The sequence below is a fragment of the Solanum pennellii genome, chromosome 10 (genome assembly GCF_001406875.1).
Source record: "Solanum pennellii chromosome 10, SPENNV200".
NCBI classification, from domain to species: domain Eukaryota; kingdom Viridiplantae; phylum Streptophyta; class Magnoliopsida; order Solanales; family Solanaceae; genus Solanum; species Solanum pennellii.
The window spans coordinates 3,944,134-3,963,759 of record NC_028646.1 but is presented as its reverse complement, the minus strand read 5'-3'; the positions used below and the strand labels follow the sequence as shown (position 1 = coordinate 3,963,759).

General features: G+C 32.3%; 3 protein-coding genes across 3 annotated transcripts; all 3 read left to right on the top strand.

Moving 5' to 3' along the window:
• Positions 1-1,258: 1,258 nt before the first annotated feature.
• LOC107032642 (protein trichome birefringence-like 24) lies at positions 1,259-5,558 on the top strand. Its single transcript, XM_015234230.2, has 4 exons — positions 1,259-1,304; positions 2,249-2,521; positions 2,920-3,197; positions 4,621-5,558. The coding sequence occupies exons 1-4, from the start codon at positions 1,259-1,261 to the stop codon at positions 5,401-5,403; spliced, it is 1,380 nt and encodes a 459-aa protein (XP_015089716.2). The 3' UTR covers positions 5,404-5,558.
• A 3,432-nt stretch (positions 5,559-8,990) lies between these two features.
• Positions 8,991-10,816, top strand: LOC107032395 (hydroquinone glucosyltransferase-like). Its single transcript, XM_015233991.2, has 2 exons — positions 8,991-9,522; positions 9,749-10,816. Exons 1-2 carry the CDS (start codon positions 8,991-8,993, stop codon positions 10,645-10,647), a joined length of 1,431 nt encoding a protein of 476 aa, XP_015089477.1. The 3' UTR covers positions 10,648-10,816.
• A 2,507-nt stretch (positions 10,817-13,323) lies between these two features.
• Positions 13,324-18,136, top strand: LOC107002443 (rhodanese-like domain-containing protein 4, chloroplastic). The gene is made up of 9 exons (XM_015200478.2): positions 13,324-14,008; positions 14,655-14,757; positions 14,829-14,912; positions 15,620-15,694; positions 15,772-15,846; positions 16,743-16,823; positions 16,963-17,106; positions 17,341-17,529; positions 17,896-18,136. The coding sequence occupies exons 1-9, from the start codon at positions 13,380-13,382 to the stop codon at positions 17,941-17,943; spliced, it is 1,428 nt and encodes a 475-aa protein (XP_015055964.1). The 5' UTR covers positions 13,324-13,379; the 3' UTR covers positions 17,944-18,136.
• Positions 18,137-19,626: the final 1,490 nt, after the last annotated feature.

Here is a 19,626-nt window from a genome sequence, read left to right as displayed (position 1 = left end):
ACAATTCGAAATGAAGATTGGAATCGCGATTTAAAGAAAGAAAATTGAACAAGAAGAATATTTATACACTTTTTGTGTTTTTGGAAAAGAAATGAACGAAATATTATATATGTATATGAAGTAGCATTACATGGAGTTTCAATTCTACCTTCAACTCTCAATGGAGCAATTGATGTATCTCGCTCAAAAGATACTTCACCATTATTAGCAATAATAATACTGATGGTGTGTCATTCCTTTCGAGGAGGAATCGACATAGAGTGGGAGTAGATGGGGTGCCAAGGAGCACCTGTTGGGCTGACTTAACAAAGCAGCACTCCCCATTTGATGGCTCAGAAACGTTGTCAAGATCATAAATCAGTACCGGCCAGTTGCATGCTATTAAATTATATTTCATTCTTTATTTTTGTATTCGATTTCAGAGAGTCACGAATCGGAATGCCTCGATAATATGTGATGTTGACTATTTGGAAAAAAAACTCGAAACTTGAGGATACACAGAAAGGTATTGACGAAGAAGATGAAGTTTACAATTTCAAAAATATTAAGATTTATGATTTTGATATTTTAGTAAAACAAATTATAGTTGATTTGGAAGAATCCTCTATATCTGTGTTGGTTGTTAATCTCCATCATTTACTCCTTTAATTGAGGAAATAAGTTATAATCTTAAATTCAAAAGTAATTAAATAGTGTATCTCGATTTTCAAATCTGATGGATACATATATCTAACGGGCCATGATACATGTATTCGAAAGCCAAAAAATGGTATATAAAGTAATATAAATAACTAACGAGAATTCTAGTAATTAGGGTCTAAAGTAATGAGATTTATGTAGTTTGCTCATAATAAAACCCTTCTGTTCCAAAGCAATAAAAAAAGATACTAAGAAGTAGAAGAAGAAGCATATAATGTGTTCTAAGCTAGAATCATGCTCTCCCATAGGAAAGAGAAAATCACTCGACTATGGACTAACACTCGATCATAATCCTTGTCCTCCATACTTTTCTACCTAGGATCGTATCTTTGGTAAGCTAGAGATGAGTCATGTGCACCTTACCCCCTTATATCTTCTTTCTCCAGGATTCCATCTTATATCTCATAATATGTCAACACATATATCGATCAAAACATCTTTAAATAAATTTCCTTTCGTAAGTATGACGTGTGTATTAATCTTTACTTCCACATTCGCCTCATATAATAAAACCCCTACCTATAAGGACAATAAATGCAAAACAAGGTAGTTGGCGTTTATGACTTCACCATTTGTTTCCTTTCTACTTCTCTTTGAAGGCCAAGGTAAAGGACAATAGGTTCCCACCATTATTTCCGAAAAATGATGTCTTGTGCAGTTAGTAGGCCAAGTAGTTCTCTAGCTTGTTGTGTACCTCTAACATAAAAAGGCATGATAAGTTTTTACACTTCCAAAATAAACGATCAATCTGGTATGATCACATTATCTTAATATTTTCTTCTTATTTGTGTTTACGTATTGTTTAATAATTCTATTTTATCATAATAGTTTTATCCGTACAATCTATTTTATCTTATATAAGGACAAAAAATAATAATCTATCCGTTTCACAAAGAATGACCTGGTTTGATTTAGCACGGAATTTAAGAATAAAAAGAAGACTTTTGAATCTTATGGTCCTAAATTAAAGTTAGGTCAAGTTTACAAAATTGTCCTTTGATCTTGTGGCCTTAAACACGTGGAAAACCGAAATTAAAATGTTACTAAAAAAAGAAAGAGGTTATTCTTTTTTTAAAACAGACTAAAAAGGAAAGGAGGTCATTCTTTTTTAAACGGAGGGAGTATAATCTATTCAAACATGATATATAATATCATATATAATACATAAAAATGACCTTTAATTTGGTTTCAACGAACAACTATAGTCTCTAACTTTGAATGTTCACAAGTAGATACTACGTAAACTTGTATAAAATTGAACAAGTAGATAAAAGTTTCCTACATGACATAATAGGATGTCTCGCAGAATACAAAATTGTTATGTATGGTGTCATGTTGGACGAATGTGTTTATTTGCTCAATTTTATTCAAATTTAAGTGTCTACTTATGCACACTCAAAGTTAGAGAATATAGTTGTCAATTGACGGCAAGTTTACGTATTATGCCAATATAATACATACATTATGAAACAAACACATAAATGTTGGAACAAAGTGTAAAGGTGAAGTATGAACACTCAATTCTCATTAAAAAAAATTTCCTATTTTTACATTAATATTTTTGTTTTTCAAATCTTAGAGAGACCCAAAAGCATGGTTACCAACAAAGTTGTTAACAAGAAGAAATTTTCAGTAATTTTTGTAAAATTTTCTTTATGTTTACTATTGATGGGTCTTGCTTATCGTATCTTCTCCTCCACCTCTCTGCAATTTTCTCCTCTTGAGGTTTCTCACAAGGATTTTCCACCGGAAAACACATTGTTCCCGGCGCCGGAATCCGGTAATCTTACCGTGAAGATGATGGACCCAAGTTCACGAAATGGTTGGTTCATTTATTTTACACATTATTACCAAAAAAGTTTGATTCTTGAAAAATCCTTTTTTTATTTCAAACAGTTTAATTTTAAATGAAAATTTGCTCATAATGAAATTTATATATTTGTAAACTATATTAAAAAAATACTAAGTCACAATAATTAACAATTCAAAATGTTATAAAGGATCTGTGAAAAACTTTTGATCAAAGATAAACTTATTTGAATCTCGAAAGTTGACAACTGCTGCATAAAATAGGACGGAGGGAGTAGTATGTATGTTGTAATTTACGACGAATACATTTCCTTTGAGTCGAGAGTCTATTAGAAACAATTTCTTTTGACAGGTTACCATGCTAGGCATCTATGAAGAGTTATCGACTTGATAGTATCTATATTTTTGCAGGAAAATGTGATTTATATGTAGGAGATTGGGTAGCAGATACCAGTGGTCCATTTTACACTAATCAAACTTGCTATTCCATTGAAGCTCACCAAAATTGTATGAGAAATGGGAGGCCTGATACTGGCTATCTTTACTGGAGATGGAAACCAAGAGATTGTGAGCTACCTAAGTTCAATCCCAAGAGGTTTTTTCATATGACGCGACACAAATCATTAGCCTTCATTGGTGATTCAATTATGCGCAATCATGTCCAGTCATTGCTCTGCATTCTCTCTCAGGTACATTTCTAGCTTCAACCATCAGCTATAATTTTACTTGTGTTGCGTTATTTTCCCTTTTTTATAGTCTATTTATAGTTTGGGATGAGTTTGTACTCTGTAGAGAGTTCTTGATTGCAGTATGTATAGGTTTTACGCGTACTTGAAGAGGTGGTGTTGTGTGTGGGTTGTGGGTTGGACAGCGGGGAAAGTTCTAAGAGAAGCTAAACATGTTCTTGATATATTGATCCATTGGTTAATTGGTCGATCCAAAAAATTGACATAACTAGAACTTCGCGTGTGAACTCAAGAAAACAAACAAGACTAGATGAAATGAACCCATCGGGATGATCTTAAGCTAAATGAGAAGGAAGCGAACCCTCAAAGAAAGGAATTTAGCATGATTAGACTGTTTCGTGTCTAAGTGATGACGTTGATATAGAACAAGAAAGTGACGTATGAGATAGAAGAAGGGTGTTGCTGACTTTGCAGGCATAGCTATTTTGGCTCTTTTAGGAGAATATCAAATAGACTGCTTTCCTTTGCTTTGCGAGACACAACCAAGCCCTCATTATGTGTCACGAGGAAATTGATTGCTTTCCTAATGCCCCAAGCGCTCGATTGCATTGTTTATACTTATAGAAGTACGCAAGATATTTTGTTTCCTATTAAGTTCTCTTTATTTTCTTCAACTTTTAATATATTATCTACGTTTTTGTGTTTTTATGCTATTTTATCAAAGTAAAAACTGAAAAACTAAAGATTCATGGAACTTATACCGCATGTCTCGAGGCTTGCACCTCGTCTTCATGCGAAGTCAAATGAATGAAATGCCTCCTACCCCAATTGTAAAACACTATTCTTTCCTTTACACCTTTTGTTCTGTTTAAATCATTCTTCAAATGATGATAAAGTCCAAAATTTGCTAGCTGGTGGAACTGTTATCGTCATGGTTTAGATGTTCTCCTTGAACTACATATTAACATCTATAATTACTCTTAAACGGTCAATATACATCTCAAAAACAAAACAAGATTCTAAAATTTGTTCGACAGTCTTGTTTCATAAGCTGGTGGTTGTGTCTCTCAGATCATGAGTATTTATTATTTTTGTGAGTAATCTAGACTTGATTCAGTTACACTGATGTGATAATATAGTTTTGTGACTTAATGTGACGAACAATATTTTGTGACCATACGTGAAAATGACGTGAAAAGGGTGAATTGCTATGACACTTCTCTGTTTTTAGAGAAGATTGTAATTCCGTGTTGCTGATAAATCGATCCCCACGGAAGCAACTGTTATTTTGAGAAGTCATTCTTTGCTTTGTTGTTGTGTTGAAATATTTCGGCTATTTTCACGTTCTATAGTTAAGGTTATATATTAAGTTGTCAACTACGTCAAAGAATTCAGTATCTGGATTCATGTTTAAGACGTCGTGCAGGAGGAAAAAGGTGTAGAGGTTTACCATGACAAGCAATACAAAAGCAGAAGATGGTATTTTCCAATTCATGACTTAACTCTTTCAGTTGTCTGGTCACCGTTTCTTGTAAACGCCACTGTATTTGAAGATGACAATGGAGTTTCAACGGATATCATCAAGCTCCATCTTGATAAACTTGACGATGTTTGGACTCAACAGTTTGACAATTTTGATTACGTAGTTATTGCTGGAGGGAAATGGTACTTGAAAACAGCAGTTTACTATGAGAAGAGTAAGATTGTTGGTTGCCACAACTGCAAAGGTAAGAACATAACTGAGGTTGGATTTGAATATGCATATCGCAAAGCACTGAACTCGACTCTGAAACACATCACAAGATCGAAGCACAAGACGTTTACTTTCTTTAGAACGACAACACCAGATCATTTTGAGAAGGGTGAATGGAACACTGGAGGTTATTGTAATAGAACAGAACCTTTCAAAAAAGGTGAGATTGACATGAGAGACATCGATGAGGCAATGCGTAAAATTGAGTTGGATGAATTTGAGAGAGCATTGAGAATAAGTTCAGAAGTTGGGTTGACATTAAAACTGTTTGACACTACTTTTCTTTCGTTGCTTCGGGCAGACGGTCACCCAGGAGTCTACAGACAATACCAGCCATTTTCTGGTGGAAACAGACTTGAAAAAGTTCAAAATGATTGTCTACATTGGTGCTTGCCTGGTCCAATAGACTCTTGGAATGATTTAATGATGGAAACTTTGATCAGCATTTTGAGATGAGAACATGCATCATGTATTATAGGTTGACCCAGACACCACGGTTATACATATACGTCCCCATGGCTGCACATAAATTAGACTCGACTAAATAAATCATCGTCGATACTTCATGTATAACATTCCCTCTTCCCCTTTGAGATTTTTGAAATATATAGTATACTGCAAAAAGTTCCCTTTTTACTCAATACACAAAGTGTACCACAAATATCTTAAATCATATTATTGTAACGATCCTCAAGGTTGTTTTGTGATGTTCACGTCTTTTCTCTTGTTTGACCCTCTTTTAAATAATTTTATGAGTATGAAACTTAGTCTAATTCATCTTATTCCTTACATTTAATTATATAAATTACTAAAAATAATTATTAAAATTATTTATCAATTAACAAAATTAAATTATCATCTTTTGTATTTTTATTATCCTAGCAATTAGTTCTTCTTGAAAATGTACATAAAATTTGTAAAATTGCAAAAAAAAATCCTTAAAGAATAAATTAGTAAGTTGTAATTTTTATTAATGTTTCTTAAAGAATGTGGTAAAAAGGTGAAATAACTAATTCGAAAAACAAAAGGAGTATAATATTATTTTTTTTTCTCTTCTCAATAATTTCATAATTTTCTAATTTCATAAACACTTAAATGTATCAAAATTTCTACAACAAGAAAATATAACAGAAAATCATTTATAATATTGACAAATAACAACAAAAGTTTTGTTTCTATTTTCATGTAATCCAAAACAAAAATCATCCATAAACTCTTGCATACATACATACATACTCTCTCAATTTATATGATATATTTTTTATTCTTAAAATTTAAGCTATGTGAAAATTAATTAATCTTTTAAAAATATTTTATTATTATATTAACATGATAAGAATTGCAACTTATAGTGTTGGTTCAAAAATATAACCTTCTCAATAAGTTGCAATTCAACCAAAAATATTAGGCGGAATCTCTCGGTGGCCTTCTTAAGTTGGCACCAGTTTTACTTAGACACTTCAACTAAGCTTTGTTCATTTTAGACACTTCATGTCATATCCCGCTATTTCATTTTGACACTTTTTGCTGACATGTCATAGAGAGTGTAATACACTCATTACTGGCGCGTGAAAGACTTGTTAAATCATTTTTATTTTATTCTTTTCATCTTCTTCCTCATTTTTCAGTCATCATCTCCCAAAACTTAAACTCCTTTTATGAAGAAATAAATTTGGTAATACTTCAGATGAAAAAAAATGAATTTGAACCCATTGGACTCATAATATAATGATATAATAAAAATTAAAAGAGCACAATGTAAAAAAAACTTGCTATGGTAAAGAAAAAAATGGAAAGTCACAAATTCATGAATAATCTCAAATTAGATTTCAGTAGGGGTGTGTGTGGATTTGTTATTCTACTTGAGAAGATGATATGGGTGGGGAAGGGGTTTGGGTTAGGGTGGGTAAAGGCGGAAAAGACGTTGGGTGGGTGGGGGAAAGAGTGGAGAAAACGCAGGGGTTGGATGGGTGGGGTGGAGAAGTCGATCTGGTTGGGGTTGGGTTATTTTATTTTTAAAATTTTTTGGGCAAAAATTTCACATGTTATGCACTCATTGGTCACTTCTTTTTTGTAGTAAAAATCATTATTTGAGAATTATCTTTTTATATATATGTCACGTGTCTTTATCTAACTCGTCATTTTGACACGTCATCAACAAGTGTATTACAAACACTTTATATATTTGATTGATAATTAAAAAAAAAGTGTCAAAATGACACAATTGTCCATGAAATGGGGTGTCTAAAATGAACAAACTCCAGTTAAAATGTCTAAGTGAAAGTTGATGCCAACTTTAAGGGACTACCGTTGGATTCCACCAAAATATTATTAGTTGCAATTCTTATCATCTCAATATAATTTTAAAAAAAAAATTATAGCTTGAAGTTTGAGAAAAAAATAATATATTAAAAAGAATTGTTGATTTCTCCTAAAAATAATATGATTGATTTTGTATTAGGTTAAGAGCACAAATCTTAATTTAACTTTTTTTTTTAAATACGTAATTATTAGACTTTAAATCTAAATTAATATTAATACATTTATTTCTATTTGATTTTCAACAAATGATCATTATGAATTATGAAAACGATAAAGAAAATAAATTACTAATTTTAGGACATTACCATTGTTTATTCAAGAATTAGAGAAATAATGCGAAAAAAAAATAAAAAGAGAGATAGTAAGATTCTAATTTTAGGATATTAGTTTTAAAAAAATTACAAAGTACTCTACATAGAGGGGGGAGAGGGGGGAGGGGGGGGGCTAAATCAAAGGTGTGTTGGAGAAGTGAGAAAAGAAGTGATAAATTATAAAGATATGGGACCCACAAAATAAATTTAGATATTTTTTTGTTATTAGACATAATAGAAGGTAGATTGGAGAAGTGAGAAGAGAAATAGAAAAATTATAAAGATATGGGACCGACAAAATAAATTTAAATAATTTTTTGTTATTCGACATCCATATTAAAGTTTGAATAAATTTGATGTGAAGATGAAGGTTCTAGAACGTGAAGTCAGCTGTCAAGTGAGAATGTTAGTCATTTTGTTAATTAGTTAATTGTGTCAGAAGTTAGTTAGAAGTGAGTAGAATATCATATTGTAATCTGTATATATACGTATTAGTGCATACAATGTAAAGCGTAAGAGAGAATGGAATAATAGAATATGCTATTTCTGTTTTGCTTTCAGTTCTTTTCCTCTCTCAATTATCCATAGCTGTAACTTCCGTTGAAGAAGATTGTAAGCTTTCTCAACAAAATATTTACAATGAAAAATCTTACATTGAGGGGTAAAACGATTTCTAACAAAAACTACGCCTTGAAAAACTCCAACTCAAAACATACTATTAAAAGCGAAGAAAATACCTACAACTCTATCATAGCTCTTCGATACATAAATTTAGACATTTCATGACATCATTGTATACGATTTTATCATGTAAAACAAGGCACAAGTACCAAGAGTTTTCTAACGATTTTATTCATGTGAAACAAGGCACAACTACCAAGAGTTTTCTAATCTTAGTTATCCGTTAAAGCAATGGTCACCTTCAACAAAACTTTCACCACTATTATTGGCATTTATCAGTACAAAGATGACCAATATTTCAGTTATTATTTTGATATCATGTATATTTACATAATTTTTTACTAAAATTCTCAAAAATATTTTATTGGTTAAAAATTGATGAGTTGAAATAGAGATTTTCTACTATTTACCGCAGTGTAAAATAAATTAAGTAAAGATAAAAAGAATAAAATCATGTAATTCACAGTTTTCTTGTAGTGAAAATAATTAGGTGTCATGCTAAAGTTAACAAAACTTCGGTAGATGCTGAGGAAGAAAATACACGTGGTTCAGTAACCAAACCTAGATCCACAAAAAGAGATGTTAGTATATACATGTGAGAGTACAAAATATCGAGAAAAATAATTACCTCACACAACTCACCCTACTTGTCTTGTCTCTATATATATTCTCATTACTACAAGTTCCATCATCTCTTCATCATTTCTTTTCTTTTGTACTACAAAAACAATGGCAAATACACAAACCCTAACACAATCACAAAAACCCCATATAGTCATGCTACCAACACCAGGCATGGGTCACTTAATCCCTCTAGTTGAATTCGCCAAACAACTCATTTTACAACACGACTTCTCTATAACAATCATCCTCCCTACTGATGGCCCCATCTCGAAATCTCAAAACACTTTCCTTAGCTCCCTTCCCTCGGGCCTCAATTATCGCCTTCTCCCTCCTGTTAACTTCGATGATTTATCAGATGATGTTCTAATTGAAACACGTATTTCCCTTACTATAACTCGCTCTCTTTCTTCTTTACGTGAGGTTTTTGAGTCTCTAGTCAAATCCCACAGAGTAGTGGCCTTTGTGGTTGATTTATTTGGTACTGATGCATTTGATTTAGCTAATGAGTTCAATGTGTCACCTTATATGTTCTATACTACCACGGCTACGATGTTATCTCTAGATTTGTATTTTCCGGAGCTTGATCAAACTGTTTCTTGTGAGTATAAAGACTTGCAAGAGCCTGTTTGTATTCCAGGTGAGAGACTCGTTTATATCATCTGTTTAAAATTTGATTTATCTGTTTGACGAAAAAGGCTCATTCATGTCATTTTTTTTATGGGCCTAAAATTAGCAAGCCCAATTCATATAGAAATGTCATAACATGCTAGCTTTTATATTCACAAGTACTATACTCGTTTTGTTTTAATTTATATATCACATTTCATATTTCGAGATTTAAACAAGTTTATCTTTGATTGCAGGATGCAGACCTATACACGCAAAGGATCTTCCGGACCCACTTCATGATAGAAAAGATGATGCATACAAATGGGTTCTTCACCATACTAAGAGGTTCAAAATGGCTCATGGCATTATCTTAAACAGCTTCATTGATTTGGAACCTGAAACAATTAAATATCTACAAGAGGCATATAACAATAGGCCAAAAATTTACTCTATTGGACCACTTGTATTAATGGATAAAAAATTTGATGATGACGTGTCACAATGTTTGACATGGCTTGACAAGCAGCCACGTGGATCAGTAGTCTATATTTCATTTGGGAGTGGTGGGACCCTCTCACATGAACAAATAATTGAACTAGCAATTGGATTAGAAATGAGTGGACAAAGATTTTTATTGGTAATTAGATGTCCAAATGATAGAATTCCAAATGGCACTTATTTCAACAACCAAAATTCAACTAACCCTCTTGATTTTTTACCTAATGGGTTCTTGGAAAGGACCAAAGGGTTAGGTCTTGTGTTGGCTAATTGGGCACCACAAGTTCAAATTCTCAGTCATGTGTCGGTTGGTGGATTTCTGACTCATTGTGGATGGAATTCGATTTTGGAGAGTATAGTTTGTGGTGTTCCACTTATTGCTTGGCCTCTCTTTGCAGACCAAAGAACGAATGCGGTAATGTTAATTGAAGATTTAAAAGTGGCACTAAAGCCGAAAATTCATGATAATGGTATCGTTGGGCGATCGGAAATTAGTGAAGTGGTGAAAGAATTGATGGAAGGTGAAGAGGGAAAAGAAGTGTGTATTAGAATGAAAGAGCTAAAAGATGCAGCAAAAAAGGTGTTGAGTGAAGATGGCTCTTCAACTAAAGCACTAGATGAACTTGCTTTTGAGTTGAAAAAATGTGTCACATAATTATATTATCCCTAAATTATTACAAGTGTTTTTAGTTGTTGAGACATTTATTGGAAAGCTGAAGTCATACTATCCCGTGGAATAAGTTATCTCTCGATGTTATTCTAACCAAACATGAGATAAGTTCATTTTAAAATTTATTTCAAAACTAGTAAATTTAACCGCGCTTCATGCGGTGTGATTATCCATTTTACAAATTCATCATTAATTTAAAAAATTAATTTACTACTATAGTCTATATACGAACTAAATGCTAATTGGCTAAAAATTCTTTAAATATTATAAATCATAAAGAATTGTTTTAACATTCATTCATCTCCTATATTTGCGTGTATATGTATATATACACTTTATAAAATTTTAGCATGTTAGTTTTTATATAAAGTGTGAGTAACATTGTATTTGATAACAATCGTAACATTTTATTGGGTAGAAGAAACAAAACCAATGGTAGGTAAATAGATGAGTCAAAGATATCAAAATACTTGTGAATGATAGTGCTTTGTTGAGTAAGAACTCATATTTTAAATTGTTTTAAATTTTTAATAGTGCATTTTTCAAATTTGATATTATTCTCTCTCATATAGTATAGTTACTGTATAATTAAAACAAAACGTACCGATATGCTCGGTTTTTCTTCTTTTCTTAACCATATGGCATTGGAGAAAAATATACAAACCAAATAGATTTTCTCCTTTAATTGATTGTTCCTTTGTTCTTCACCAATTGTTTTATATTTTTCTTTTGCCTTAATTCACTCTATAGATAGAAATGTTATTCAAACTCCACAAACAGAACAAACGAATAACTTATGAAAATTATAATAGAAACATTTGAAAAGATAATAAACTTGTAATGCTCCACTTAAACGAATGCCTGAGATCCTAATAATTTTATCTGAGATCTTTCTGTTGCCTGCAAAAAAAATGAAATATTTGGTGATGACATTCACATAAACAAATGCCTGAGATTCTAATAATGTTACCTGAGATCTTTCTGTTACCTACAAAAAAATGAAATTTTCTGTGATGATATTCACTTAAATGAATGTTTGAGATCTTAATAATTTTACCTGAGATATTTCTATTGCCTGTACAAAGAATGAAATTTTCAGTGATGATATTCACTTAAATAAATGTCCGAGATCCTAATCATTTTACCTGAGATCTTCTGTTGTTTGAAAAAAATGACATTTTCAATGATGATATTTGGATATCGATAATAATATGTAACTGCATATAATCACAAAACAATTATGATTGAGTTTGATGATGTTGTATAGACTTGGGGAGAAGGATCAATTTTTATTTATAAATATTTGGGGAATTGCATCAGATGGCCAATTTGCATAACAAATTTATGATGAGACTTTTGCATAAAGTAACGATTGGTTCTAATTTTGCTTCAAATTCTTGAGTTTTAAGTGCATGTTAAAACTGTTACAATAGATGGTCATTTAAGGTGGAATTAATGATGGCTTGTTATTGCAACGTTTATTTGTATTTTATTTATGAGTCTTTTAAATACATTTATTAGTACTTAGTAGCGAATGAAACAAAAAAAATAAAGGTAAAGGTGCAAATGGACGTTTACATATTTACACAAATTAAAATTAAGGAAAAGCTCAAAAAATAATAAAAAAGATAAATAATAATCCTAGCCTTTAAGAGGTGTCACATCAGCAATTTTATATCCATATATATATATATATATATATATATATATATATATATAATGAAATAAAATCGTGAAATAATTTATTTTGAGATTGTGTGTTATTCATTCCGCATCGAGGGCTAATTCAACTTTCTAATAGACTTGTTAGTTCCAAAGCTCGGGGAGAAAGTTCCATAATGAAATGATTGATAGATAGAAGGCAGGGTGTGATAATAATATATATATATTATTATATATATATATATATATATATAATAATAGTCGTTGTTTTTTAAGTATTTAATTTGGGCTCAAGGAGAAAACTAAGCACAAAATTAAATAAGAGAAAAACCTTTAACTCTTAAATGTTGTCCCTTAAACATTGCACTTTTCTTTTCTCTTTGCAAATCCATATTTTCGTCGAAAAATTACCAAAAGGGATTGTACGATAATATAATCATAGAGCTCATTTCAGCAAAGGTTACAAAGCTCCACTGAATGAGACCTACGCTACGGATTCTGGAATAGTCGGTATCAGATATTAGATGGAAAAACAAAAAAAAAAATTACAAAGTTTCGCTCCCAAACTCCTATCCATTATTAGGATCAAATACACGTCACAATCACTTTATTACATTATATTCATATATCTTACTTATTCATATACAAGATCATTGTGTTAAACCATTTTGATAATTCAATTATACCATTTTGAAGCTAAGCACTAGTCAAACACTGAATAAACCTAATCTCAATTTTTATTCGAAGATTATTATTCTCATTCCACGTACCAAAACAACCCCTTAGGTAATGACAGAATTCTCCCAAAAAAAAAAATTGAAGCCAAGAGAGTTCATTCTGGTGTCAGCACTAAAAGTACATTGTACTGCAAATGAAGCAAAGATGAAAAATGTAGAGTTCCATAAAAGATTTTCTTTGGCAATTCTTGGCCACCAAAATTGCCAAATCACAATAAAATTGGCCCACGTAATCATCAATGCTTCCACATATCTACAACCTTTCACTATGGGATATCAAGATTTTGCTAAAATTTTCATAAAAATTCCTCTATAGCTATGGAGGCTCTCAATGCAGCAAGATTAACCCCTGTTTCAGTTTTTTCTGATAGAAGAAATGAACCCAAAAAAATCCCATCTTTCCAATTCAAGAACTTCCCCAATTTAAGCACCAATTTGTCGAGATCAGTAGAGGGTATATCAAGAAATGTTCAAGGGGGTTTAGTTTTACTTTCCTCTGTTTTCAATACAGGTTTAGCTAAAGCATTGACATATGAGGAGGCACTTCAGCAATCAACTACTAGTACTAGTTCTGATTTTGATGCAAATGCATTTGTTGAAACCTTAACTGATTTCGTATCAGATAATCCTTTAGTTATAGCTGGTGGTTTTGCTGTTTTGGGTTTACCATTTATTGTGTCTCAGGTGTTTGGTAAAATGCCTAAGCCATCATGGGGCGTTGAGTCTGCTAAGAAAGCTTATGCAAAATTGGCTGATGATGTGAGTTCAGAGTTAGTTGATATAAGAGCCACTGCTGAATTGAAGCAAGAGGGGAGTCCAGATATAAGTGGTTTCAAGAAGAAGCCAGTTACAGTTGTATATAAAGGTGAAGATAAGACGGGGTTCTTGAATAAGCTAGCTTTGAAGTTTAAGGAGCCAGAGAATACCACATTGTTCATTCTAGACAAGTAAGATTTCAAAATTATTCTTATGCTGATTGTGTATGTAGAGTTTTGTGTTTTCGAAATTAAAGTAAATAAAAGTGTGTGCTATCTTAACAACTTAAATTTTTAGTTAGAGTGATACACACTTCAATATGGTTTCATAGCAAAAAGAGGTCCTTTGTTCAAGGAACTTGGTCTAAGAAAGAGATTCACACCCACGGGTGAAGGGGCGTGTTGAAGACGTAATTAAGTAACTAAAGGTGTGATCATTCTAACCGTTTAAGTTTTTAGATGAGATGGTCGCACACTTCTACATTATGTTTATCTTTTTGGAATGTTTGTGAAACCTGGCGCAAGTTGTCCCTTAAAACTGAACTAGACAAAGAATCACGTGCTTACCTTCTTTGACCAATCAGGGGTCGTTTGGTAGAGAGTACAAGAATAGTGTTAAGTATGATGTATTATTAATATTGGTATTAGTTATGCTTGTATTAGTTTTACTGAGATCCTTTCTTGTGTTTAGTGTGGTATATTAAAAATAACATGCATTGCATAATTTCTAAAAAAAATAATTTGTTTAAAAATAGCCGCCACAAATATGCTTGTATCAGCCAACTAGTTGAACAAATTAACTCTAATCCTTTTTCTTTCTGGATTGTAATGAAGCCAGATTTGATGGAAACTCTGAACTGGTTGCAGAGCTTGTCACAGCAAATGGTTTTAAATCTGCATATGCAATTAAAGATGGTGCTGAAGGTCCCCGAGGATGGAAGGTTATACTTAAAAATCTTGTTATCTTTAGAATGTTGGTGTCATGAAGCATAATGAATTCCGATTTCTGCAGAATAGTGGCCTCCCTTGGATACTTCCTAAGAAAACATTTAGTCTTGATCTGGGCCTGTCTGATGTTCTTGATGGTCTTTTTGGGGTATGTTTTTCTCTCTTGAAGTACTGTTACTTTGCATTTGACCTCCTAAATACAGATATGGTTATGCCATTTGAGTCCAAGAAGTTTATGGGGTTCTGTGACTGCAAATAAGTAATATGTAATGTTTGGAGTCTATAAACTCATCGAAGGAAAAGGCATGGTAAATATGCATGCAATAGGAGTGACGTTTATTTAGGATGTCACGGCAGAATTTAATGAGTTGACATCTCACTTCCTGATATTTTCAATGCATTCAACTTCTATTTTTCCTAATTGCACAAAAAATGTCAAAACCTAATGGTCGTATTGACTATAACTTGGCTTCTTAGCTATGGTTTTCTTTAGATTTCTTGCCATATAGTAGAAGTGGACAAATTAAGAAAAAAAAATTCTATTTTAAAACGCAAGGAATTGTTGTACATTTCTGTTTTCTAGATCTTCTGCACTTTAACTCCACAATCCTTATATAACAATTCCTAGGTGAATGGTTTTGGGATGACAGATACAGGTAACACCTAACATCCCTTTAAAACAAATGATAGAGATAAGTGATATTTCACATAGTTTTATTTAAGAGACAACTCAACTTGCATTTTATCAAAATCCATTTGGCTATATGGTGAAAACTACTAGTCTACTGCTACAATTGGCGTTAACATTTTGACTTGACTTAACTCAGATAACTTTGGTGGAATGTGGATATGCAGGATGGTTCTGATTCTGTTGCTGTAGGTTTGGGTGTTGCCGCAGCTGCTGCGTTTGGACTTTTGGTGTTCTCAGAGGTCGGGCTCCAATGCATCTTATCTTGAACATTTGAGCACAATTTGTTAGAAAGCTCACCATTGGTCCTTTTTATCAGGCGGAAACATTACTTCAACTGTTAGGTTCAGCTGGACTTATCCAACTAGTCAGCACAAAACTTCTATTTGCAAAGGTACGTCAGCACCATTCACAATGTATCCATTTCTTGCCTCGAAAGGGATGTCAGAAATGTAGTCCTGCCCATCTGGCCATTAACTGCAGTCATCTATCTTGAATTGCTCGTTTCTTTTACCTGATGTGTTTCTTATCCTTTTTTAAGTAACAAATATATCCTTCCAACTGTAATAAGATCTTGAATCTAAAAATTGTGTATTCTGAAGACCACTTGAAGGCTCAAATGATAACTTGTAAAATAAATATCAACAGGAACAACATACCCAGTAAAATCCCATGGGTGGGGTCTCGGGAGGGTGGAGTGTACGTAGACCTTATCCCTACCTCGTGGTGGTAAAGGGGCCATTTCCGAAAGACCCTCAGCCAGGTACACAAATCAAAGCAGATCTAAAAAGAGAAAACAGAAGCGGCCCAGGTAACACATATCAAAGCATATTTAAAAGGAGAAAACAGAATAAATAAAGACATCGCAAATAATAGGGGAAGTACTCTAAAACATACAGAGAAAAGGAACTGTAGCCACAACAAAATAAAATGACAGCCAAAACACAAAAAACAACATGTAGTAGCAGAAATCGAGTGACCAAAAACAACAAGAATGGTGCTAATACTACTGGTATGCAAGGAGAAGCCTATCTCGCTGGACAACGAGACGACGCTCAACTACCTACTAACGTACCACCCTAGTTCGCGACCTCCATAACTTCCATGAAAGAAATATCATTTGTTTATTAATTTTACTTCTAAAACTGCTCTATGTTATGATAGAAGGTGAATCCAATTTTATTAGAGACTAGCCTCTATGGTTTCCACAAGTTACTTAACATTGATACTGTGTAGAAATTTTTTGAACTTGAGAGGTCCACTAATATGTTGGACATTTTCACTTTCCAGGACCGAAAGCAAAGTCTGCAACAAGTTGATGAGTTCCTCACCAAAGAGATTGCTCCAAAGGAGCTTGTAGGTGACATCAAGGTAATATGGTCATACATTCAGAACTTAAGTGTTTTGCTTGCCATATCAGAGAACTGTATGTTTGCTTTCGACAAGATAAATACTTCATAGTCACAGTTTCATTAATCATATAACTAAGCTTCTCACCTTGAAACTTCAGCAAATTGGGCTGGCTCTTCTTCCTGTTCCAGTGACTAGAAAAAATCTGCCTAAACCTGCAGAGACAAGTGAATCAGTTCCCGAGGTGGATGCTGCATCATCTAAAGTAGAAGCATCCGTCGAAACACTTTCACCATATCCTAATGTAAGTTTCCTCTTCATCCTGAATAGTTAGTTTGATCATTTCATTATGATTTGTGTAGTGGCTTGTCCATAACACGAGTCACTAGCTCGTCCTGGATCAACCTTCACTTTATAAACCTCATGTCCAGACAACTATGTTATACGATCCACTTCAAAGCTCATGGTAAAAGAATGTTAGTTGTCCACACCGAGCCATCAATGGTAGTCATCATCTCTTTCTAATTTGTTTATGCAGTATCCTGATCTCAAGCCTCCAACGTCACCGATACCTTCACAACCTAGTGGCAGAGTGGAGAAAACTGAAACAGTTTCCAAGGTAGAGGTATCTGCCGAGTCTACTCCAGAAATCAGTTCAGCTCCAAAACCAGAAGTAACAGCAGAAGCACTAACTGGAATTACAAGGTCACTTTCTCCATATCCCAATGTAAGTTTCTCTTTATCACAATAGTTGGTCCCATCATTTCACTATTTTAGGATCAATCGAGAATGATCCTCGATTAAATTCTGAGATTGTCGTAGTATATTGCTGAATGGACTGATTCAATTACATGTGATTTGTCTCTGGGACATCCACATCCCCTGCTGTTGTCATCTCATTCATAATAACATCAATACACTTATCATCTAAAAGATAACTTCATATAACCGCTCATTAAAGTTAGGATTAACGACCTAAAAACTAAGCAGACTACCTACTGCAACACGATAAAACGTACACTAATTATGTAAAAAAAATTCTTTATACTGTTAGTGTATATAAGTTAAATCCTTTCTTTATTTGTGGTTGTAGTATCCTGAGCTCAAGCCTCCGACTTCGCCAATGCCTACACAAGCATAATTTTGGACTTGCAGATTTCCATATCCAAGGTGTATCAACTCCACAATTGCCAATTTTTGTAAAATTTGAAGGAAAGTTTGTAACAATATTTCCATTCTTTGTAATTTATTGATGAATGTCATCATGTTATGTAGATAGATATGGTTGTAGAAGTTTTGTGTGACTTAAGCAATACAATCACTTCTAAGCAAAACCATAGCAATATATATTAGTAATAGGAATGAAAAACATTAGAATCATTAAACCTTTAAATTTCTTTTAATCCTTCGAATATTTAAAGTTCACTGACCTGACTAATTTTGATTCACGTCACATAACCCCACTAAAGGGTTCGAAATGTTCCCAATTGAGTTCTCCGTTCCTACTGTGTAAGATCTAAACCTCCCAAAAAGAACCAATTTATCTTACCATTAAATTTAATAGTAATGTTTCCTTAGAAGGAGTTTTATTAACTTTAGATTAGCCCTAATAGTCTCTGATAAGTACAAATAATGAAACACCTTATGTAACGTAAAAAGATCATTAGACAAATATATCTAGTCATCTAAAATCTGTAAAAATAATAGACCAAAGTAGTTCATTCGATATTTTTTCAAATATATTTATACTTTTTATATATGTTTTTAAAAATTAAATTATATGTATATATAATAGAGGTTGAATCACTTTTGACTCTTTTTCTTACTTTTTCATATTTGAAATGGCTACGCAAACAAAGACATACATTCACTGTTGCTTTTGTAGTTTATTGCATGAGACTTTAGAAGGAATTCAAACTATTATGTCTTAACCAAAAGAGAGAGTGTAAGTTTGTGTTGTGATCTTGTTATTAATATGACTATATAAGCATTTTCTTATCAGTTAAATTAAAAATAAAATACCTATAATAAAATATTTTATTAATTTGATTATTTATCAATTTAATATATTTATGAACCAAAAATTAATAATATATACAATTTGCCACCATGATGGACTAAATTTTTTCCTCCTCCTTTTTTAAATCGATAAATTATAAGTATGAACGCAAGAATTTCATTTATTTCATATATCCCTCTTCAATTTAGGTGAAAAAGTGAAATGAGAATAATAGGATAAAGTTAATAACTTAATACCAATCAAGTGGAATCTTAATTTTCGATTTTTATATCTTTTTATATAAGATCATGTTCATAGTCAATTGAAGTTATGATATATCTGATTCTATCTAATAAGTTTCCTCACCATCAATTGTTCTTCTTCGACTTACCTATATCCCTACTACAGTCAATCACCTTACATGTGTGAATCATTTCAATTTTTTGCTCTTCTCATTTTATTTTTTTGTAAAGGTCATTCTCACCTTGTGCCCTATGACTTCGCTTCTAATCATATTTAAATATGTTAATTGAATAAAAAAAATTATTTTAATTTTTAATTGTTAAGGTTAGATTCACTTGATTTGATATTAATACCAGATGAAAGTATTTATCATATCACGAAATTGTGTTGAATTTTAAGATTTTCTACCGTTGATCAGTTTACACGTTGTTTTTTTTCCAAATCTGTCGCAATTTATAATTTTCAAATATTATTTTTTATTTATTAATTTTATTTCACAATTAAATATATTACAATTTTTCAATCAGTATTTCTTGTCGTGGATTGAAATGGAGTTTATTTTTTAATTAAGAAAAAAATGTT

Coding starts and splice junctions, on each gene's coding strand:
- LOC107032642 (XM_015234230.2), top strand. CDS start 1,259: ATGACTTCACCATTTGTTTCCTTTCTACTTCTCTTTGAAGGCCAAG. Junction 1,305..2,248: donor ACTTCTCTTTGAAGGCCAAG/GTAAAGGACAAT, acceptor TTTCCTATTTTT/ACATTAATATTTTTGTTTTT. Junction 2,522..2,919: donor GGACCCAAGTTCACGAAATG/GTTGGTTCATTT, acceptor ATATTTTTGCAG/GAAAATGTGATTTATATGTA.
- LOC107032395 (XM_015233991.2), top strand. CDS start 8,991: ATGGCAAATACACAAACCCTAACACAATCACAAAAACCCCATATAGTC. Junction 9,523..9,748: donor AGAGCCTGTTTGTATTCCAG/GTGAGAGACTCG, acceptor CTTTGATTGCAG/GATGCAGACCTATACACGCA.
- LOC107002443 (XM_015200478.2), top strand. CDS start 13,380: ATGGAGGCTCTCAATGCAGCAAGATTAACCCCTGTTTCAGTTTTTTCT. Junction 14,913..15,619: donor TTCTTGATGGTCTTTTTGGG/GTATGTTTTTCT, acceptor GTGGATATGCAG/GATGGTTCTGATTCTGTTGC. Junction 15,847..16,742: donor CAAAACTTCTATTTGCAAAG/GTACGTCAGCAC, acceptor TTCACTTTCCAG/GACCGAAAGCAAAGTCTGCA.